The sequence below is a fragment of the Pelodiscus sinensis genome, chromosome 16 (genome assembly GCF_049634645.1).
Source record: "Pelodiscus sinensis isolate JC-2024 chromosome 16, ASM4963464v1, whole genome shotgun sequence".
Classification (NCBI taxonomy): domain Eukaryota; kingdom Metazoa; phylum Chordata; order Testudines; family Trionychidae; genus Pelodiscus; species Pelodiscus sinensis.
The window spans coordinates 21,011,320-21,034,535 of NC_134726.1; the positions used below are offsets into that span (position 1 = coordinate 21,011,320).

Here is a 23,216-nt window from a genome sequence, read left to right on the forward strand (position 1 = left end):
ACTGTACTCTTTGGGTATGTCTAGACTACATGGCTCCGTCGACGGAGCTATGTAGATGAGGTTTCTAGACATAGGGAAATGAAGCGGCGATTTAAATAATCGCCGCTTCATTTACATCAAAATGGCTGCCGCGCTGTGCCGATCAGCTGTTTGGCGGCACAGCGCAGTAATCTGGATGCTCCATGGTCGACAAGGGAAGCGATTATTTAAATCGCCGCTTCATTTCCCTGGCTGTGTCTAGACTATATGCCTCTGTCGTCAGAGGCATGTAGATTAGACACATAGGCAAAGGCAAATGAAGCCGCAATTTAAATGATCACGGCTTCATTTACATTTACATGGCTGCCGCGCTGAGCCGACAAACAGCTGATCAGCTGTTTGTCGGCTCAGCGCGGCAGCCATGTAAATGTAAATGAAGCCGCGATCATTTAAATCGCGGCTTCATTTGCCTTTGCCAAAACAACAAATCTACATGGCTCGGTCGACGGAGCCGTGTAGTTTAGGCATACCCCCTATGTCTAGAAACCTCATCTACATGGCTCCATCAATGGAGCCATGTAGTCTAGACATACCCTTTGAGATTAGTAGTCTGATCTGGCTCTGTGAATCGTGTGTGTCTTTGTTAGATTTGTTTTCTAAGTAGACAGAAGTTGCATTGGTGGATATAGTCTACTCAGTGCAAACACCATTCCCATTAATGTTAATAATACCGAAGACAGCAGTGGGCAATAATATTTGATGAGGGGCCACTCCAAGATTTTGATAAGTAGTCAAAGGCTACTTTTCTATGGAGAGAGTGCAGGGTCTGGGACAGAGGCTGGGTGCAAAAGGATGCTTGGGGTAGGGCCCTGTGGTACAGGAGAGAGTGTGGGGTCTGAGAGAGAGTTTGGATGAAGGAAGGAGTTGTGATCTGGAGCAAGGGATTGGGGTGCAGGAGAGGATTCTGCCATGGGCAGGGAAGGTTGCAGATTCTAGAAGGGAGTTCTGACCTGGGGAAAGGGGGCTACAGAAGGTTTGGGAGTGTCCTGAGGCAGGGAGATGGTGTGTGGGATGGGGCTGAAGTGTTAGAGGCAGGCTGTGGCCAGGAGGCACTTACCTAGGTGGCTCCTGGCCAGCAGCTATGCAGGACCCCAAGGTAGGCTCTCTGCCTGCCACAGCCTCAGACTGCTCAAAACTGCTGGCTGCTCCATTTGGCTTTCTGGTCCGGGTGCTGGGGGTTGGGGGAGATAGAAGCTTTGCTCACTGTCCCCGCCCCAAGCCCAATCTCTCCACTCCTATTTCTGGCCAACGGGAGCGAGGAGTTTGGCAGCACACAAAACCTCCCCCTCCAGCCTCCGGAACAGAGAGCCACTGGGAGCAGACCAGTGCTAAAAGCAGATATCACATATCTTTATGCTCTACACCTCATGGTGCTGGCAGGGCAGTATGTGGTCTGGCCTATCTTGCCTGCTCCTGACCTAAGTGGACAGCAAAGCCTGGATGTTACAAAAAATACCACTGAGCAATTGCTTTGTTTGTGAAAATAAAAATAGAATCAGTCTAACTTTCATTAACATTGTTATGCTTTTTGCTTGGGTGAGGAGAGGTCTGAAGTACATCCTCCCAAAGGCTTTTGTGACAATAAAGACAGGCTACGTCTGCACTACCAAGTTTTGTCAATAACACTTATGTCGATATGCCAAAGTCAACAAAACAAAAATCACCAGTGGGTGTTCACACTTGCTGCCTCTGATTATATCTACCCTGGGAGCACCATGTTTGACAATGAGCACAATGCACTGTGGGTATTTATCCCATCGTGTAGCATTGTGGGAAGGCCAAGATTCCCTCCGAGTTCTCCCACAACCTCCTCAGCTGCTGTGAGAGGCATCATGAGTAGCTCTGTGAGCTCTCTGTTCTGAGCAATGTCAAAGCAGCACAGCAGTCTCTCCAGCCTTCCCCATGCAGCAGCAGTCTGCCTGCTGCTGTGTTCCTAGAGCAGGGAAAACCATCTCTGTGGTGGCACCTGCCTCCCACCATGCTGGGGAGTGGGCTGGTGAAGCTGCTCTGCATTCCACGGAGCAGACTCTCTGCAGTGAGCCTGGGCCCACCCCGGACAGAGGCTACCTTGTGGCAGCAGCCTCTGTCTGCAGAAGGGGTCTGAGGCTCTGTGGAATGCGGAGCAGCCTCTCTCCATGGGGAGTTTGGACCCCCCATAAACAGGGGCTGCTGCCACCCCACGCTGCTGCCTCTGTATCAGAGGCAGCAGCACAGGGCAGCAGGCAGCTGGTCCAGAAGGGGAACTGGTTTTTAAACCAGCACCCCTCTCAGACCAGCTCCCACATGCCACCCCCTGCTGCTGCCTCTGATAGAGAGGCAGCAGTGTGAGGGCAAGGGGCTCACCAGGAGTGGGCCTGGGAGCACACTGGCTGCCAGCCCCTCCATTGCAGGTTATCAAATAGCTGTCTAACCACTAAAATTTCACATGGTTATATGCCTGTTCAGTTACACAGTAGCTAACATCCATACTACTGATATGTGTGAATCTGCTTTAGTGGCCAAGATCACCCAAATGGAGACAGAAAGAGCCAGCTTGTGGGCTAGACTAGTGACTGCAGAGGGGCTGTACTCAGCAGTGGGGGGCCTACTCCATGCCCTTGGAAGTGGTGGGACCTCTGGCAGAAGGGGCAGAGCTGGGCAGCCAACTCTCAGTGCAGCACTGCCCCTCCCCCTCCCCCTCAGAGCCCTGTGGCACGCCCAGCGTGGCACTTTAGCAGCGATTCAAAGGGGCTCGGCCCCAGGCCCCTTATAATTGCTGGGCCACAGGGCAACTGCCTCCTTTGCCCCTCTCTCTCCTCCTGTCCACAGGCCTGGCAGTACTATAGGCTTCCAGTCTGCCTGCCTGCCGCTGGAGATGAATTCATCTCTCCTCTCTCTAGAGTCTCCCCCACTCCTCCAGGGGCAGGGTAGGTATGTAGTCTGATTAGTCAGCTTCCTGCAGGGTCTGAGAATATAACTAGGTGCGTCACTCTTCTGCATCCCTTCAGCTGGCTTTGGTAAAGCTAGTGCTTCAAGCTGCTTCTCTCCCTGTTTCCTCTGTGAACCTTGGGGGTACAGCCTGACTGGAGACAGCAGAGTTTTGACTAATGGAGTTAGAATAACTTGGGTCTTATCTGCTCTGGAAAATTATTTTGCTCTTCATATGCCAGTCAGTTTCTGTTATAGCTGTGCCAGATTAACTCTCTTTTGTGTGATATTCTGGAATAAATGTGATTTTATTCCACTTTGATTGTAATTGCTTTCCTGGTCAGTTTCCCTGTGTACACAAACACTGCAATTTCATTAGGAAATATGTGCACATTCAAATTAATGACATTCAATTTTTTCTTCTTTATTGCAGGAAGGAAAGGATAAAATGTTTTTACTTAATAAACTACAGCATCTGCAAACATCGAAACGAGATGCACCAGAAGAACAAGTGGTCAGTGCAAAGGTGGGTGTTTCCATGTTTGAATTCTTTAGATAAATGTGCACAGTGATCCCTTCTGGCCTTATCTACAGACTGCTGATTTTATAAATCAGGCACCATTTTTGGGTACATCCACACTCATTGTTAACATCTTTGCAAAGGCTAGACTGAAACAATGCCACTGTTTGTTCCAGGCAGGGCTGGACCGAGCCATTCCGGCACCCCGGGCAAACAGTTTAATTGCGCCCAGAGTTGGGGGAGGGTTCATGCGCGGCCCCGCCCCCACGCCAGCACAAGGGAGAGGACACATGCGCAGCCCCGCCCGGCGCGTGGGGGAGGGCGCGCGGAGCTGGAGACAGCAGGATGCACATGCCCAACCTGGCCCAGACCAGCTACTGCCGCTGGCGCACAGCCTGGGTCCGCTCGGGACGGGCCGAGCCTGGCCGTGCAGGGCCCCGCGGGAGAGGGGCGCTGCTGGCTGGCGCTGAGGGGGTTAACGCAGCCCGTGACCCGGGCAGCCGCTTCAGGGTGGCCGCTGGGAGCTAGGCGCGCGGCACCTGATGGCAGCTGTAAGGGGCACTGTGTGCCCCTTACAGCTGCCATCAGGCGCCCTCCATAGGTTGGCGCCCTGGGCAGCTGCCCGGCTAGCCCATGCCTTAATCCAGCCCTGGTTCCAGGCAGTACCTTACTGAGGGGATGTTCCTAAGGTAAAAACCTCCAGTAAAGACAAACCTCCCTGCTGGTGTTTACAAAGCCATAGGAAACCTTCCTAACATAGGTGTGTTGTGACAGCCACAAAGGGTTCATCTACTCTTAAGCCCCCTGTAGATTAGGGGGAAAGGATCTTTCCCCTTCACCCCCAAGTCTGTTACGTCACAGAAAACCCCATTAACACGAACACCGATAGTTCTTAATACCTTTTTGGCTTGAAATTAACAGGTCAAGATTAGCCTGAAGTGAGGTTTTGACCTTTTAAATGAGCTCATTTGAACTAATTGGACTTGAAAAAAGAACCCTGTTCCTAGTCTAGATGAGGCTGAGATAAGTCCGTCCATGGAATGTATTCAGCCGTGTGAGTTAAAATGTTTGTCCTGTGTTCTGCTACTTGCATACTGTCCCCCAGTATCCTGTTGGGATAGATGGATGGAGTTCTGAGCTGGCTAATCAGCTGTATTCTCCCCCTACCTTCACATCTTTCTTCTGGGCTCTTTGGTCAGATTTACACTAGGGGAGAAAATCAACCTAAGATACGCAACTCCAGCTACATGAATAGCATAGCTGGAGTCAGTGTGCCTTAGGTTACATTTCTGCTGTGTTCCCACTGCAGGAGGTCGACAGGAGAAATTCTCCCATTAACTTCCCTTACTCCTCATGACCCAGTAGAGTATTGGAATTGACAGGGGTGCAATTAGCAGTTGATTTAGTGGGTCCTTACTGGACCCACTAAATCGAACCCCAGGAGATTGATCTCCCCAGCATCAATCTCCCAGTGAGTGGGGACAAGGGCTTTCATGCTAAGACCACTTCTTTCTCCGTTTCAGTTATTCTGCTTTTCTTTACAGAGTCCCCTTTCTTCCAACGTCACATCCCACAAAGCCACCAAAAAGAAAGGGAAGAAAGCTAAAAAAATAGTAAAAACACAAACAAAGGAAAAGAGCCCAAAGACAAAAAGAAGAAAATAAACTTTTTATCTCAGGAAGCTCCGTGCATCCAGATTCTCAAGTAGCATAGACAGAGCAGGCTACTTACTACAGCTTTCAGCACAGCTGCCCACACTCTGATATCTTTCCTCTACAATGCACAGTGCTCTTCTCTTCCGCTTAATTATTTTGTATCAAACGCAATAAAAGAGTTTTGTAGTAACCGATGAATGGTCAGTGTAATGCTACAGGGCCAAGTATGCCAATCGAACAATGAGAGGCAGACCACCAGAATATCAGAGTGGTAAGAGCAAGGAACTGGGGGCTGAGATCCAAATTGTATTTCTTACTGGCTGGGTGGCTTTGGGCAACTAATTTACATCCACCCCTCAGTTTTCCTATCTGAAAATTGGGAGTTATGAGATTCACCTGTCTTTGAGCTTATTTAACAAAAGGCTTTGTGCCATGCTTGCCAAAAAGCACTAGTGTTATTTCTCAGTATGTCCACAAGATGGAGGAAGGAGCCACATACAACTGAATAACAGGCCTAAGCAGGTGTATTCATGTTGTCAAGTCAGATGGAGGTACCTCTCCCTGCCCTAATGAACTCTGAGCACTTCGGAGGTTGGGGTTAGAGTTTTAAATTAACTTGTTAAACTTCAAACTTGTTTGAAGTCAACTGATTAAATTCAATAAAGACAAGTGCAAAGTATTACAGCTAGGAAGGAAAAAATCTATTAATTCTAAAATAATCTAAAAAGTAATTCATTAGGTAACCCAGCTCTACTCCCAGGGAGCTGGTTGCTGCCCTGCACTGCAGGCTCTGATACTGAGCCAGCAGCGTAGGTAGCGGTTGCCAGATGGTTTCAACAAAAATACTGGACACACGACATTACATCACAATCTACATTACATCTTGTTTAGAAAACACCGGACATTTATATTTTCTCAATTTGTTTCCCAAACAGAAAGCTCAAATACGGGACTGTCTGGTTTAAAACTGGACACCTGGCAACTAAGCATAGGGTGGCAGCCGGCTCCCTGGGAGCAGGGCTGGGAGCCAGCATGTAACTGTTACGGTAACCAGTAAACCCAGGCTTATCAGTTAACCATTTAAACCACTTAAACAGTTTATATCCATATCCCTAGTACAAAATGTCGGAAAAACCCCTCTGTTCTTTCCATTTTTTTTCTCTCAAAAGAACACAGTTGCAGTGTGGACGTGAGGGTTTTTTTTTTTTAATTGCCATTTAAAAAAAAAAAACTCTGCAGTGTAGACATACCCAGAGACGGATTGTTTTTCTTTTTAATCCCCAGTGTTCTTTGTTCCCATTAAAGTCAAATAGTAAAACTTCTACAGATTACTTTGGGGTAGGATTGAATTCTCTGTTGGGGCTGCGCTGTGCTTTCAGTGTCTAATCTACCTCCATGTTTAGATTAGGGCTAAATCGTGACTCTACCAAGATTGATTTTAGATTTTCTGAAAACATGTACATCTGCCTGAACTGGATAGTCCTGTCCCTGACAGCAGTGCACGTGCTTTTGCTCACATGCTTTATTATTATTCATATGCTAGAGATTTACCCGGCATTGCTCAATTAATTTTTGTTTTTCTTCATTTAAATCATTGTTCTGGGGTGGGGGTGGGGATGAGGGGTTCAAGTACAGACTGCTTTGGGGAGAAAGGACAACCCCTGCCCTCTCTCTCTGCATCAATTTGGGGCCAGGTGAGAAGCTCCTTTCCGTGACTTCTGCAGCTAGAACATATTTAGGCTTGTGTGCCCCCTGCGCTTCCCAATAGGGATGTGACTGGTTAAGCGGTTAACCAGTTAACAGGTGAGGCTTACCGGTTAAGGTTAACAGTGAAGGCTAGAGCAGCCCCCCCTCCACACCTGCCATGGGCAAGGGGCTGCTCCAGGCCCATGAGGGACTCTCTGCAGACAGGGAGTAGCCCCTGTCCGCGGACATCTGCAGCAGCCTCTGTCTGTGGCAGGCCCGGGTGCCCCACAGGCAGGGGCTGCTCCAGCATCTAGAGCAGAACCTGCCTGCGGTGGGGGAACTGCTCCAGCCCTCATGCCCAGGCCCGGCCAAAGAGTTCGTGGGGCCCAAGGCAGCACGTTGTGTTTGGCTGGGCCGTGCAGCTCCCAGTCAGGGCAGCGAGTGGGCGGGGCTGGGAGCTGGGCAGCATGGGGCCCTGAATGCGCAGGGCCCAAGCTAACCGCCCTGCTCTCCTTGCCCAAAGGCTGGGCCTGCTCACACCCCCTCCTTTTAATCAGTTAACTGGTTAAACAATATGGTTAGGGTTTAACTAGTTAAACAGAATTTTACATCCCTACTTCCCAGACAGAGTGAGGAATGGAACAAAATGTGCACCTCCCCTGACTCCCTGACGTAGGGGAACAGCCAGCAGCGTTCCTGTATGAATGGGGGAGTGAGCTGCCGTGCCCCCAGCCCTCCCTAAAGGGTGTGGGGAGGAGGGAAGAAAGATTTGTGTCTGGGGTAGTCCCACATGGGAAGGTTGCACCCCAGCCAGCCCCTTTCACCTGCCCGTCTCTTTTCTTTCTGGTTTTAGGCATCCACGTATGCATGGGGGAGCGGGAGAGAGCTTCAGCCCACTCCCCTCCCTGCCCCCCACATAACCAACCTTTACCTTGCATTAAGTTAGGTTAAAGGAAGCCACATACCAACTGTAGTGGTCCTAGCTCTTACCACTTAAGAGGAGTCCTGGAACAGGCACACAGACTCACTCGCTCACTCACAGACCATCTCTCTCAGATATATAGTAGATGACAGGTACAGGCCACGGGATGGGCCTGAGTGGGCTTTGGCCCACCCACTTTGTATCCAGGTCCACATGGCATCTTGCCCAGTGCTCCAGCTGGAGAGCAGGACCAGAGCTTGGCCTGTTGCGCCCTGGCACTCTGGCTGGGAGTGGGGTCAGGGCTTCTTCCTCCTGTCCCACTCCTCTCCCCCCATTCTTTCCCACCCACCCAAAGTCAGGGCCCCTTCTGGCTACCCCCCTGGGATGCTGAGATGGGTAAGCTCACATTTTGACTCCCTCAGAGCTGCTTTCCCTCTTCTAGGATATATGCTCTTCCTGTTTTGATCAGCTCTAAGAGCACTGTCATGGGAACCTTTCTCAGCCCACAGGGATGTATAGGCAACCTGGGAGTTGCATGAACCTCTTTGGATAAGAACAAGAATAGATGACACACCAAAGTCAAATTGAACCTAAGGCTTTTTGGAGATTTGGAAGATGCTTGTTTGTTTGTTTGTTAAATCACATCTTTGATGCTAATTCTTCTAGAATTTCCAGCCAAGCTGAACTCAGGGCATGTAGAAATCTAGCCAGGAACTCTGTTAAAATCTTGTGCTGACTGGCTGTAAGTTAATGCTCTCTATTTGAGAGCAAAATGTGGGCATTTCAGGGTTAAGTGAGCAATTGCAGGGAATAAGCAGAGACTTGTCTGAGAGAGCAGTTCTGGAGTGAGGATGTGAGCCTATAGCCCTCCCTAACATCTAGAAAAATGTAATAGCTTTTAAAGCGTGCATTTTTCTGTGGCCTAGCAAGCCCCCCTTTCAAATGTAGGTATCAAAACCCACCGCATGTGGAGCTGTGAGGGAGAGACGGAGCAAAGCGCACGGAGAAGTGGCACATTTTGCTAATGTGCCTGGGGATGGGATTTGGGAGTGGGAGGAACAACATCCACAGAGCAGCTACAGTCGTGGGTATTCACATTACTGCTCATCTGACATGCCCTCTTCCACAGAGGAGTTCATCTTCGTACCCGCCGTCTGGACAAGCTGCTCTGCAAATGCGGGTATCCGTGACAGCCTCCCTAGAAAGGCCATTTGGGAGAAATGAAAGAGACTTCGATACTGAGGTATGATAAGCCCCCCTGAAAAGGGTCGGTTTAAAGTGTAATTGTATGGAAGACTGGAGTTTTCATTTGGAGATCGTGATGACAGGACCACCACAGTTTGCAGACACCTCCCACCCCCCACCCCCATCAGAAACTATTTCTGATATAAAAATGTAACAAGAAAAGACAAACATCTGTCAGGGATGGTCTAGAACGGGGCTGGGCAAGAGGCTGTCACTGGGCTGCATCGGGCCTGTCTAGCACTTTCATCTGGCCTGTGGCAGCTCTCGTCCCCTAACACATTGCCTGGGAGCCGCCCGCCCAGGAGGCATGAGCCCTTTCAACTCCTGCTATTTAAAGGGCTCGTGCCTTCTGGGCAACAGCTAAGGCACAAGCCCTTTAAATAGAAACAGCTGAAAGGGCTCTCAATTCCCAGCCCAGTCGCTAATGCATTGCCTGAGAACCGTGCGGGAGGTGCAAGCCCTTTCAGCTCCTGTGATTGAAGGCCCCACCCTTTCTGCCTGAGGCCCCACCCCTTCTGCACCAGCCCGTAACCACTTCCCAAACTTGGGAAGTGGCCCCCTTTCAAAAATGATTGCCCACCCTGGTCTAGACAGTGCTTGGTCCTGCCTTGAGGGCAGAGGACTGGACTTGATGATCTTTTGAGGTTCCTACCAGTTCTAGGATTCTATGAGTCTTTCTGAACAAAATCCTAGCCAGTTCTTCACAAAGCCACATAAGATTGTTAAAAGCAAAAGATACACTTGTTTGTGAACAAAGTTCTGTTTTACATATAAGGCAACAAGCATATTGGTGGGAAAATATGGAAGCAAATATTCTGATTTACTGTGAATTTTGTTTTCAGTTGTCCTCTGCTGGGATATCAGAAGGGATTGGCTTCTCTCCTGGTAAGCAATAAATGCTCAACACAGAGAAAACAACTCATAGAAGTTTAGCTTCATAAGATTTTGAAATGCAAAGATCAAAGTACAGTAATGGCAACAGATTTTGGTCTTCCAAAGATCAGGAATAGATAATCAGATTAAGTCATTAAAGCCAGTATCTCCAGAAGTGGAGACCATGGTGTCTCCTGCTTTATTACTTGCACAAAATTCTGTTATTCCCACACTCTAGGGGCACCCACATTAACCCACTTCCTAGGACTCAGGGCGTAACTCTGTTAATTTAGGCACCCACCTTTACCCTTTTACTAGGGCTCAGATGTAATTTTACACTCTAGGGCATACAACCTTACCCTGTTCCTAATGTTCAGGCATAAGCTTGTCAGTTTAGACACTCACCCTCACTTTCTATTGACTCTGGTGTAACCTTACACTCTGAAGGTTTGTGGGGTCTTTTACCAGTGAGAGAGTCCTACTCAGTAATACTCTACTTACCTTCTATTTATTAACAATAGTGCACATGCTAAACATCCAGTGCTCATCACTTCCTATAAAGCAGGTGAACTGGTCTTGATGCCTATCAAAATCAGATCATCTGGGGGACTCCAGCTTCTGCACAGTGTCCTTGGTAGCATGTTGACGTCTGGCAGCTATGATCGTGGGCCTGTATCCTGGAATTGTTTCCAAGAACTTCCTTTGGGGAGTTCCTTTTATATAGTGAAACTTTGAGCAATATTGTAACTAATCATTTTACTAGCCAATCCTAAAATATTGTCACACAATTCTCTAGTCTAACCTGTCATACCTCACCACCTAATTAATTTACATCTAGAAAAAATAGTTATGCAACAGAGAGAAACAAAGAACCAGATAGCGATCATACAGATAAGAGAAGTGGGGACCATTAAATACAAAAAAGCAAATAAATGAGGATTTCACAACCACAGCTATTGAAAAGTGATTCTTTGCCTGGCAGAATGCTCTCTAACTAAGTTTTCCTTAACCAACTTAAGGTCTGTTTCTTTATCTGCTGATGGTGTGTGCTGTTAGGACAGGATCTCTTTCACAGCCCACTATTACATTGTTTTAATGTAATTTTGATGGAATGTGAGGATATGTCTTTCTGCTTCTTAGCAAATGGCAGCTGCTGCTCTCCTAAGATGGCTGCAGACGAAGGCTTTTCACGAGGGGTGGGGAACCTGCAGCCCAGGGACTGGATCTGGCCCCGAGGCTCGGGGCATCCCCCCAGCATTGTGGAGCTGGCGCTCCAGCCCTGCAAGCCCCCACCCCCGACCTCACACCCCCAGCCCGCTTCCTGGCAGCCTCCTCCTGCATACTGAACTTTTCATTTTTGGCTCCACCCTAGAGTGTAGGAGCCCCACAAAATCTACTAACGTGGGGCCCTTCTAGACTATGGTGTATGAAGGTTTTTTATTTTTGTGTTTTGCTTTTCACTTTTGTGTGCCCCTGACTGATTTTTTTTTCTGTGGGTCAGTAACCCCTGAGCCAAAAAAGGTTCCCCGCCCCAGCTTTACACCATGGCTACAGGAAAAGGCCTTATCCTAACAGCCTCAGTTTTTAACGTGCTTAGCTAGACATCTTGGGCTCCACTGACTGACGTACACTCTTAGCTCTACTTGGAGCTGTGTGCAGTGGTGGATTAGCCAACCGGGCCTATGTTTGCGGCACCTCTCCGCAACCCACCTGCTGTGGAGTGGGGGAGGGGTATTGGAAGGGGACTGCAGGTGGAAGGGGTGGGGACCAGCCCCTGCTTTCTCTGGCCCAGGGCCCCACAAACCTTTAAGCCACCTCTGTGTGAGCTTAGTGCTACTGAAAATCAGGCTCAAGCTGTGTCCAACTCGGAGGCTTCTTTGGAAATTTGGCAGCAGACTTCTGCGTACCCAAGAAGTGAATTCCTTGCAACAAATGAAACTCTATGTCCTCTTTGGGGAGTCTGGAGGGAATACTGCATCCCATTAAGGGATGTAATTTCACTTAGCATTTGATTCAAAGAGGGCTATTAAGTGTGTATAGTGGCCTAGAGTCTTCATAAAGCTATAGAATCTCATTAATAAGCTCGATTTGGCCTGCACACACGTATCTTTACACCTTGTACTTGAAATGGTTTAAAACATAGGCACTTTGTTACAAATGGCCAGCTAACATCGTTATACATGTACTCACTAGAGCCATCTTACTTGCTTTGCTACATGCAGATGCAGAGGAACACCGACCAGGGATTTCGGAGACTCTGGCACTGGCTCTGAGAGCCAGACAACAGGCTGAATTGGAAATGGAAGATGACGACGACGATGATGATGATCACTATAGATCATGAACTAATTGCTAGAAGTACTTCTGGTAGAACTTCACTGTTTTGCACTAATGGTTGGAAATCCATTGGAAATGACTCTAATAAGAAGCTAAGGAAAAATGAAGCAAGAACATATCAGAAAATGCACTTTGTCAGTTGCAGCTTACATTTTTTAATTTCATAGTATATGCACTGTACTATTTTTTTTTTTTTTTTAAATGAAAGCTTGGTAATATTACATCTCTCTAGCCTCTGATGTGAACTCTTTGCTGGAATACAGCAAATGATCACCATTCATCCAGTTAGGGAGAAATGTTTATTATATCAGTGTAATTTGTGCCTGATGGCAAATGCAAATTACGATTCTGCAATCCTTGATGGTATTCTTGTATATGAACATGCTTTGATCAGGTGGTTCTCAGGTGTATTTTTTAAAAGTGTAAATGAAGTATTATAAAATAAAGGATTCTAACCTATTTAAAACCAGTTCACTATAAAACTAAGTGAATCCTACTTCTCTGTCTCTCTCTTCACAATTACGCTTATGCACTTTTTGAGCATTTAACAGTGTCATTTTTGAATGGCTGTATGTAATGCAATAAACTCAATCTTGTAATGTAAGTTGTGGGGGGTTTTTTTTTTTGTTATGACTTCACAAGTGCAGATTTTACCACTTACACCAACTGCCACAGAAGGTCTTTTTCTCCGTATTTGCAGCAGTTCCAGCTGCCACCTGGGACATGTCAAGTCACAAGCCCAAACTGAAAACAAAGGGTCACTAGCACCTAGCTACTCCAGCATGCATAGGTAACATCTGTTGGGGATTTTATCCCTGTAATTTTGGGCAGCATGCTGCACTGCTTCTTTTAGTGCAGCAGTCTTTGCCACCTGCAGAGTCCTACCCTGGTTACACTGTGCATCTTAACTTCTTCCACTTATCTTGGTTCTCACTTCTTAGATATTCTTAAATATCTCCCTTTTGTCCTCTAGTTTTCCAACTGCTTTCCTAATTTAAGAATTAGCCTTCAGTGGGGTTACTGTTGCATCTGTTTCTCTGGGAATTCCTTCTTCCCCTGTTGTCATTTCACATCTCCTCCTCTGTCTCCTCTTAATTCATTTCCCAATATTACATTTTTGGCCTTTTCTTGATATTTCCTCCCCTACCTAATACAATACCACAAATGTGCCCGAGGCTTTAGAAAAAAAGACCAATACCTGCCTCAAGGAGCTTACACTCTAAGCTAGTGCCGGAGAGATGGAAGAGAAGGTTTACACAATGTAAGACTGAAGTGTTGCGTTATTAAAGTACATCTGATACATACACATTAAATCTAGGCTTTGCTGTGCAGTGGAGGAAGTTAACTCAGGTGTAGGGTCAGCAATAGAAGGCTATTCAAAAGAATGGGGCTTCTGAGGAGAGATGGGAAGTACGGGCTGCATGGCACGAGATAAAAATTGCTTTGGGTCGAGGGGCTGCTAAGGTAGTTCTGGAAAGCTGCAACATTAAGGCAAGGGCTAATGCTGGAACATAGGATATGGCTTCAGAGGAGCTGTAGGGACAGAGCTTTGTCAGAAAGTAGAAAAAATTGGACTGCGTCTAGACTGGCAAGTTTTTCCACAAAAGCAGCCGCTTTTGTGCACAAATTTGCCAGCTGTCTACACTGGCCGCTTGATTTTGCTCAAAAGCACTGACGTTCTACTGTCTGAAATCAGTGCTTCTTGCGCAAATGCTTTGACATTCCCGTTTGGGCAAAAGCCCTTTTCCGAAAATGTTTTTGCGCAAGAGGGCCAGTGTAGACAGCTAAAAACTGTTTTGCGCAAAAAAGCCTCAATGGCGAAAATGTCGATCGGGGCTTTCTTGCGCAAAAGCGCATCTAGATTGGCATGGACGCTTTTCTGCAAAAAGTGCTTTTGTGGAAAAGTGTCCGTGCCAATCTAGACGCTCTTTTCCGCAAATGCTTTTAACGGAAAACTTTTTCCGTTAAAAGCATTTGTGGAAAATCATGCCAGTCTAGATGTAGCCTAGGTGGGTAGCTTCACAGTATGAGAGAGTGAAGGCTGTGGGTTTGAAAGCCAAGGCAGATGCCAACTGGCTCGAGAGAGATGAACTTAGCCAGAAAGAAAGAGACTGGAAAAGTCTAGGGGGGAAGAATACCAAACCTGTGGCGCAAACTCAGTTCTGTTGGCCCAGCATTGTATATATTTTTTCTCTGTACCCTGTGCTTATAGTTCATTCCAGAAACAAGCAAGGGAGAACAGTTTCAGCAGGTGGCATGTAATGGCTCAGATCCAAGTGGCAAAACAAGGGCTGTGTCTAGACTGGTCAGTTTTTCTGGAAAATCAGCCACTTTTCCGGAAAAGCTTGCCAGCTGTCTACAGTGGCCGCTTGAATTTCTGCAAAAGCACTGACTTCCTATTGTAAAAAATCAGTGCTTTTTGTGGAAACACTATGCTGTTCCAGTTCGGGCAAAAGTCCCTTTTGCGTAAAACTTTTCAGCCCTCTTCCCAACATTAGTGACCCTCTCCTAAGCGTTTTCTAGATCACTTTACAATTCTTATATTTGCTCCTCCACAATGGAACGATGTTTTTGGAATTAAAACAAATATAAAAATCCTGAGCCAAGACACACAGCTGGAGTTCTGATGCGAGGAGGGACCCGTCTCCTGTCTGACTACAGTACAAGTTGAGATACAAATGCTAAATCCATGCATGTACGTGACCTTAATGCCCACTAGGAAAGATGCTTTTATTCCTCCACCATTAACACTACAAAACTAAGTAGGCTTGTCCCCTTTAAAATAACTTATCAGTAGCATGCCTGTGTGTGCTTTACTTGATCAAAGTTTAAGAAGCCTTAATGGAAAGAACTATTTTCATTCTACTGTACCTCTTTGCTCATCTGAGCACAGGTCCATTTACAAAAAGATGCCAAACGCCCCATGATGAGTATGTACAATGTTCCTAGCATTTCAACTGGCAGCATATTTCACCGTGCCGGGCTACTGCTGTGTTAAGAGACTGTTGTACAAATGATCTGCTGTCATCAATGTCTTACCTGAGGTACAGCTGGTATAGGAATCATCATCTTGTCCACTACAGTAATGGCATAGTGGAGGGCCAGGGTAGGCAATAAAACATCAGCAGTTCACCTGAAGTGCTATATTTACCGACACTTCTGCAAGTACAGGTGATTGTAACTCCCATTGGCTGGGAACAGTGATTCATGGCCAATGGAAGCAGAGGAAGCACAGTTAAATACAGTGCTGTGGGGGTCCACCAGGGGCTAACCGTGGAGGACCGGATTTGACTCTCTGCCTGCTATTTGCCCACCCCTGGTATACAGCCAGGGTAGGGTTTCAAAGCACTTCTTCCGGAAGAAAGCATCTGACAATCTTGAGTAGGGCAAGCTGTAGTTGGAAGCTCATTAGTTATAATGGCAGAAGAAAAGACTATTAGTCTTTTTCCACTTAATGCCATTCAGTTCTGTGACTTGATTAGAAAGCAGTGCATGAATTAACTCATGTCAATGCACCTTGCAAGATAAGATTAGTACAGATTCTTTATTCTCCATCTAGGAGTAGTTCATGAAGGGTCAAGTGTTACAAGAGATTCCATTTAAAAGCAGCTACACAGAAGTAACTTGAATGGGGGAAGGAAGCTTGCTGCATAAGTATTTTACAGCCTTCTGAATGAAAGACACATCAGGACAATGCCATTTGACGAGGATATTTTATTAAAAGTGGATTTAGTGCATACATGTCAGTATTGCCACCGGCCACACTACTCTTTGGGATACATCTTACAACTTCAGCCTTCGGCTCACCGTGCAAAGGCTGTTTGAAAAAGGACTAGGTTGAAGACAGGCTGGTAAGACAGAAAGAACAGCTCTTGAAAATAAGCAGCCTTTATCAGTCTATGGACATTCCCCAGTAGGGGGCGGTGTTTGACATCTGTTGCCCTATTACACATAATTAGTTACTATTTTCTGCTGCTCTAATTAATCCCCCACATCAGAGCCCATCGTTCCTTTGATCTACTTGTTAGTTCCTATGTTTCATTCAGCTTTCATCTGAGCCAAGTGATGCTATAGAACCATACTCTCAACTAACATTAGTGGGCAAAAAATGCTGACTTTACTTAATGCATGGAGATAGATTTTAATTCCTGATTCATCAGAGGAGATGTGCCTTAGACCATGAAGATGGTGATTTCACCCAATAGTGAGATGTGGCATATGAATATCAGGCATCATTTAAATACAAAACGGAGAGACTGGATAGTTGAGCCACTTAATCTGCTATCCTAGCTACTCAATTCCCAGTCTCAAAAAAACAAACAAACAAAAAAAAACTAGCCACTTGTGCAATGCTGTATCTGGCCTGACAGAGGGCATGGGATGTGGCAATTCATACCTAACTAGCGCAAGAGGCTATCCTGCATGCTAAAGCCTGCAATTACCCATTTGATCTGAAAATACAGTCACACATCTATTGGTTAAAAGTTAGGATGGTCAGCTACAGCTCAGTGGTAACAGCAGGTAGACAACTGGTTTTAAGATTCTACTTTTAAATGACATGGAAAAGATGTTTTGTGCAGGAGGTATGGGATAAAATAGACACTTGGTTAATTTCCCCTGGGCTGTCTCTAATTTAAATCAGACCGTCTTTATTTTACAGTAGCTCTATCCCCACACGTTTCCTTGCAGAACTGTGCCATTCATGAATTCTCTCATCTAGCTCCAGGTTCCACCCAAGAGACTGCTACAACAGTTGGATCATTGAGTGGTATTCATAATCAGAGCAATATTAAAGTAGGTCTTGATCTATTAGGAAGCGTATCAAACCTACTCTCATGGATACATTCAGAATTCATGATGCACATTTCCCATATTATAAACTAGCCCGAACAGTCTGACTTGTTTATTACTGGAAGCGTTGAGCCAGATAAGTAGAAAGAAGAGCAGGGAAAGAGCAAAGCGGGGTAAGACAATACAGCTGTGGGCTATGTTATAGGTCCCCTAGGCTGGAACTCAGTGTAGAGCACAGGCCTGAGTTCTCCAACCAGCCACAAGGCACTGGAGATGGCAGCCAGCCAGGTGGTCCAGGACTCTTGACTTCCCTGGAAGGGGAAGAACTTAGTGACCTGGCTGGAGGACCAAGCCACAAACTGGAAGCTGCCACTCGGAGAGGGAGAGAGGCTGCAGACTGAGAGAAGATACTAGGTAGAGAGTGTGTTGAGAAGCACCCAGCAACCAGCAGAGCTAATCTCTAGGACAGCCACAGGCCCTGCATGAAGACCTGTGCGATGCCTGACCCTAAGACAAGATAAGGTTGAGAGACTGCAGTGGGCTGTGAAGTACCACACAAGCTCATGGCAGCAAATAAAGCCCAAAAGAGCCGTAATGGGGGTGGGGTGGGGTGACAAGAAAAGAAGGGGCATGTTTTGCATGGCTACAGGAGGGAGGTGCATGTATGAGCTATGAGGTGAAGGCTAGCCCAGGAGAACACATTGGATGAGAAGCCCAATGAGAAGACTACTGCTGACTCAAAGCAAAGAGTTTGCTGTGGGTGCGTGAGGCTGACCATGTAAGGAGGCAGTGCCCTCTTCAGAAAGCTGTGGGTCAGGGGTGGCTGGAGGCGAGCGGCAGCAGCTGGCGCCCCAGGTGGAATGCGCGATCGGCGCCCCCGCCTGCACAGCCGTCAATGGCATGACGTCATCATTGGGTGCCCCGCTGAAGACAGCCCCCTAGGCGACGGCCGACTCGGCCTATAGTCATAGGCCACCCCTGGTGTGGGTCCAAGTGCAACAGGAAATAAGGAAGGGGAGCTGGGATCAGATCATGCTGGAGACGTTAGGACAGACGCAGCAGCAATGATCATGAACCTGGCAGGTGGTTGTTCCATACACCCAGTCGGACGTAAAACCAAGGTAACAGGTAAGGTGACTGGGCTGGAGAAGGCCCAGACATACATAGGAATAATGAAGCAGAGCAAGCTGTGGTGGGAACTCAAGTCCTTAGTGAAAGGGTGCTTGAGGATCTTGTGGAGCAAGTGAAAGAGCTGTAGAGCAAGCCATGTGAAGAGCTGAAGAAGACCTGGAGTTCCAAAAGGAAAAGTTTAGGGATGCCATGGAGGACCAGTTAACTCCCCAGGCTGCACTTGGAAAAGAGCTAGGGAGCAGGAGCTGAATAAATGAGGCCCAGCTGGGCAGAAATACAAGTGGCCAGTATAAAGCCTAGGCACTGAGGGCAGAAGAGGGCTGCAGGGAGGAAGTCTGCTGTCACTCCCTGTGTGGTGGGCTGTTGTAGGAAGAAGTCCAGGGAAGCAGCAGCAGCAGCAAGGACCAGGACAGTACAGGCAGGCCTGAGCCAGCCACTAGGGAGTGGCACAGGATGTTGGAGAGATCAGCTGGACAGCTGAACTAAGAGGACTGTAATTTCCCCAGAAGAGGAGGAACTTAGGCTATGTCTAGACGGCAGAGCTTTTCCAGGATACGAGTGGAAGGTTTCCGAAAAAGCAGACATGTTCTTTCAGCATCCCTGTATTCCTCTTGGTGAGAGGAATAAGGCATGTTCTGAAAGAGAAGTTTTTTTCGAAATTAGGCCCCGTGTAGATAGGCCAAATTTCGGAAAAGCCTTTTGTGGAAAAAGATACGCAACTTGCGGTTTGCAATTTGCGTATCTTTTTCTGACTATTGTCTGCAGTGTAGACATAGCCTAAGTGACTTGGCCAAAGGGCCATACCAGAAGCTGCTGCTTTAAGAGCAGGAGAAGAAGAGGGGTAGAGAGAACACTGAGGAGGGTGCAGCATCTGACAGAACTAATCCCCCAGGTAGCCAGGAGGAGGTGCCGTGAGCAGTACAGGAACTCTAACCCAGGGCCCTTCTAGCTGTGCAAACAACTCAGCAGCAGCACAAGTGTTTCATCTACTGGCTAGCCTCTGGCTAACAGCCTCTTATTATGAAGAATGATAAGAGGGGAAGAACCTTTCTATATTCCCTCACCCCTTTTAAAGTCAGGTTTAAGAACGAAATAAAAGGAGATATTCAAGTTTAACCACCAGCCATCAAGTTTTTAGTAAAGTATTTGCACAGAACAAGGACAGCTAGAGTCCCTCTCCATGCTGTAAGAGTACAGAATATCCATCTTTCCAGTTGCAGCAGTGAAGTATATTCATCCTCTAAAATTTACTGACCATATTGTATTCAAACTTAAGCTATGGAGAAACACCTACCATATGCTCTTAACATTGCCATAGAAGCACCCCAAACTTTCTTATTTGAGGAGCAGGCTGTTTCATGTACAGCTTAAAATGTGGCCTTCAAAGCAGCTGATGACTTATAATGAAGAGTTAAATGAAGTAAAGAAACCGTTTGATTAGATGAGTTATAAGTCATGTACCTGTACTACTAAATCAACTGATCTCTTTAGACCATACAACAACTTCCTCTGCTGGCGGAGGCACAGAACACTTCTCCCATCACTCACTCTGATAGTGCCTCAGCCAGTCTAGTACCGTCACAGAGAGGCCTGCTGTGATTTAAGTTTAAATCATACAATCATAAAGCAAAAAACCCAACCTGTGTGGCAGCCTCATCTGCCCTTTGTGGAGCCCTTTGGTGATGAGCTCAGACCTCCCTGACCCACGATGGCACATTTAAGAGTCCGCACAGCATAAGTCTAATAGTGAGGATCACAGTCCTCCAGCAAGCTGTCTGTGATGTAACTGGTCTCAAGGACGGTCTCGTAATACATTTTTTCTGTAAACGTGTTCACTGTCCAGCCAACCACTTGAACTCCTCGTGAAGACCACTGCCTCACATACTCTCTGTAAAGAACAAAGATACTGTAAGGAGAAGACAAAGACTACCATGAACAAGGACAAAACAAAGAGCTTTCCTATAAAATATACATTCTCCTCGGCATGGGTAGTCTATTTTTGTGTGAAGGTTGAGATTTCTAGATCAAGGTCCAGACACCAGAGAAAATAATAAAATCGTAATAATAATTGTAAGTAGGTATAACTGAACCTCTCTAAATTGGGATTCTCTGGTCCAGCAAGAGAATGTTCCAGGACCAGAGAGTCCCGGTGGAGGGCTGGTGGCTGGGAGCCTGTGAGCCAGCAGGACAGTGGGCTGCCAGCAGCAGAGATGCCCTGTGGGACGAAGTCCAGCATGTCGCAGCAGTGCTGCTCAGTGGGGCTGGGAAGCCTGGTGGGACCAGCAGGGCAATGGAGCTGCTCAGTGGAGATGGTAAATCTGGTGGGGTTGGCAGGGAAGCAGGGCTGGCAAAAGAGAGGGATCTGGCTTGGGGTTGAGGGCTGTGGCACAGGGCCAAAAATGACCTCCTCTGGTATGGCAAAATCCCTTATCTGGGACTGGGCAGGCCCTGAGGATGCTGGAACAGGGATGTCCAACCCGTATAAAGATTTCTGGGTCTGTTCAAACGTGGCTAGAGGTCCACATTTGGCCTACGGTCTGCCTATTACTACCTCTGCTCTGCAGTGACCACATGCCATGCTTCTACAATATCCCTTTACAAACAGGCAACAGCAACACATTTCCATTCTTCATTTTAGCTTAGGGTGTAGCAATGGAGGTAAAAATATGCACTGGGAAGACCAAGACATTATACATATGAAAAAATAAATAAATAGTGAATGTTATTGAATGAGACCTGTTTAAAATGGCATTACGGTACACTCCCTAGAGATTTTAATGTTAGCGTACATCATCCTCTTCTAAAACATGGTCCTACCTTGCCTCTTCCTCCATATTTTATTTCACAATTACCTCAGGAGGAGCTAACATATCTAGAAAATGTATGCTAGATCACTTACTGTGAAATATAATTTTTCTGCATGAGGAAAGCTGACACCCCACACAGGTACCACAAGAAGTGGTGTAGACTCCAGTCCAGAATGATGTCCATTATTATATACCCATAATGCTTCCAGAAAGAATCAAAACGAGGCTTCCCATCTCCCAAATGACTAAGGCTCCATGGTCTATGTGTTAACGCAGTTACGACATTCCTATCCAACTGCCTAATCTGGAAGACCAAGGTAAGAAAACTGTAAGTAGCAGATAATGCCAAGATTCCAGGGCTATATTATAAATTATACGATTTGAACAAAGGAACCTCTGAAGATGAAGACATGAGAGGCACTAGTCTGTGAATTTGCAGTTCTAGCAGAGTTCCTTTCCCTCCAAGATGTTCTTTAACCCTATTTTGAAAGTATTTATTGCAGCTGCTTGTATTGTTTCCCTCAATAATCTCTTTATTGAATGACACTTACGTTAAGATCTGAATCCTGTATTGTTTGTGCACACAAGACTCCCATTTAAATCAAAAGGAGTCCTAGGCTATACATGGGAGCATGAGGGAGCACATGCCTTCCCCCCCCACAGTGTCATAGGTGAAAGGGGGTAAGAGCTGGTCAGCGCCAGCAAGGCCAGAGCCTCTGCATGGCCCAGGGCATATCAGAGGGCCTGGCACCCACAGCAGGACTCCAGCCACCCTGCATGCACCAACAGCGGAAGGGGAAATGAAGCAACGCAGCTCTGCTCAATCTTCTTTCCTGGCATGTCACTCAGGGGTGGGGGCAGAACTCACTGATGGGAAGCGAAGTGACACAGCCAGGGGAGCAGAGCAAGCTGGGGCTGTGTTGCTCTGCTTCTCCTGCACTGCCAGCGAGTGCAGGGAGCTGGACCATCACTACCAGCCAGTGCCAGACTCCCAACCCCATCACTCTGGGGAGGGCGAGGTGGGGACGGAGCAAGAGCAGGGAGGGTGTGAAGCTGGAAGGGGGCAGGCTGTCCCAGCTCCTTTGTGTCATGTGACCGGTGGACCTCTGTGTCCCCCTTCAGCAGTTGTCCCCATGGTAGTTATGCGTGTGCAAGGAAGATAAGATATGCTCTTTAGTCTCACACTTCGGCTTGATAGAAGTTAATGGTTGATTTGCTGATACTGATTAGTGTACAAGTTTAGTCTCTGTAAAAATACATTTAGAGCCGTTTGTAAATTCTCTACAGAAAGGTTGTTTGAGCAGTGTGTTTTCAATGACCAAGCTACGTTTAATTTAATCAGACTGAAGACCACTTCAGGAAATGCCAATTTAACACTATGAAATACAGAGCTCCAAAGGGCAGTTTATTAAATCTAGTGTCTTCAACTTTTGTAATAACTAAGACCTACAGATTGATATATAATTCTAATTGGTCTGTGGAGTGTAATTATTTTATTATACACACAGATGAAATGCAAAGCTTTAATAACAAATTTTATCTTAATATCCCATATCATTATTGAAAAGTATTGATCCTCAGACTGCACACAGGTCACCATCATTACCAATCTTTTAGTCAGGGATTTATTCATTAGGGCAGATATGTTTAATTTTAGCTCTACCCCATCCTGTTGCAAAGCAAGTAGTAAAATGGAAATTAACAATACACAAAGCAGCATTAGTAGCTTACTTCAAGTGTGTTGTTAATTTCACTTTATCACTTGAAGCAAAAAGATGAACAGAAGGGCAGTAATGCTACAACTGACTGCGACAGAGAAGCAGTTGAGAAAACAAGACATGAGAGAGGAGATAGCAAAGAAAGAAGAAAGGAAATTGGAAAGAGATAACCAAAAGGGAAAGACTCAGTGGAAGAGGACAAAGCTAAAGAAACAAATTCAGGAATGTCTATGATTCTGTAAGGTGAGAGGAGAAGAGAAATAGAAGTTGAACAAGGGAACCCTGCACATGGATGAAAGGGCTGACAGATAATGGACATTAGGAGATAATCTGAACATATTCTAAAATTTCATAATAAGATGACATGAATGCAATCTGTTAATAGACACCTTAGAAACTGTTAAATAGGTACCTCGGTGTCAATATCATGAGGTGTCAATTTTAAGCTAATGAGCCTTTATCAGGGTAATTTTTATGAGGGAAGAGTTATTCAGGATTCATAACATGCATATCTAATCTATATGGAAGGGTCTGATGAGGTGGTAATGGTGAAAGGGGGTATATGGGGTATTGAAAGTCCAATAC

At 46.5% G+C, this 23,216-nt stretch overlaps 2 protein-coding genes across 9 annotated transcripts in view; one reads left to right on the forward strand and one right to left on the reverse strand.

Annotated features, from left to right (window-relative positions):
* TMC5 (transmembrane channel like 5) overlaps nucleotides 1-12,206 on the forward strand; it is a 55,860-nt gene extending 43,654 nt beyond the window's left edge. For all 4 annotated transcript variants that reach the window (XM_075899397.1, XM_075899394.1, XM_075899396.1 and 1 more), the window contains 4 exons: nucleotides 3,380-3,472; nucleotides 8,859-8,972; nucleotides 9,817-9,859; nucleotides 12,070-12,206. In XM_075899397.1, coding sequence (XP_075755512.1) covers nucleotides 3,380-3,472; nucleotides 8,859-8,972; nucleotides 9,817-9,859; nucleotides 12,070-12,191 — 372 coding nt within the window. In that variant the 3' untranslated portion in view covers nucleotides 12,192-12,206. The remainder of the gene's footprint in view (nucleotides 1-3,379; nucleotides 3,473-8,858; nucleotides 8,973-9,816; nucleotides 9,860-12,069) is intronic.
* The window catches only part of GDE1 (glycerophosphodiester phosphodiesterase 1), a 38,396-nt gene that overhangs the window by 4,181 nt on the left and 10,999 nt on the right, over nucleotides 1-23,216 (reverse strand). For 2 of the 5 annotated variants that reach the window (XR_012896145.1, XR_012896147.1), the window contains exons 5-7: nucleotides 21,006-21,217; nucleotides 19,747-19,994; nucleotides 12,052-12,276 (exon numbers count right to left, since the gene is read on the reverse strand). Coding sequence is in view for 1 of the 5 variants with exons in the window: in XM_075899400.1 (XP_075755515.1) it covers nucleotides 19,847-19,994; nucleotides 21,006-21,217 (360 nt within the window). In the remaining 4 variants the exon portion in view is untranslated. Of the gene's footprint in view, nucleotides 1-12,037; nucleotides 12,277-15,878; nucleotides 19,995-21,005; nucleotides 21,218-23,216 lie in introns of those variants that run through there. The other 3 variants (XR_012896146.1, XR_012896148.1, XM_075899400.1) reach the window with 2 other exon arrangements.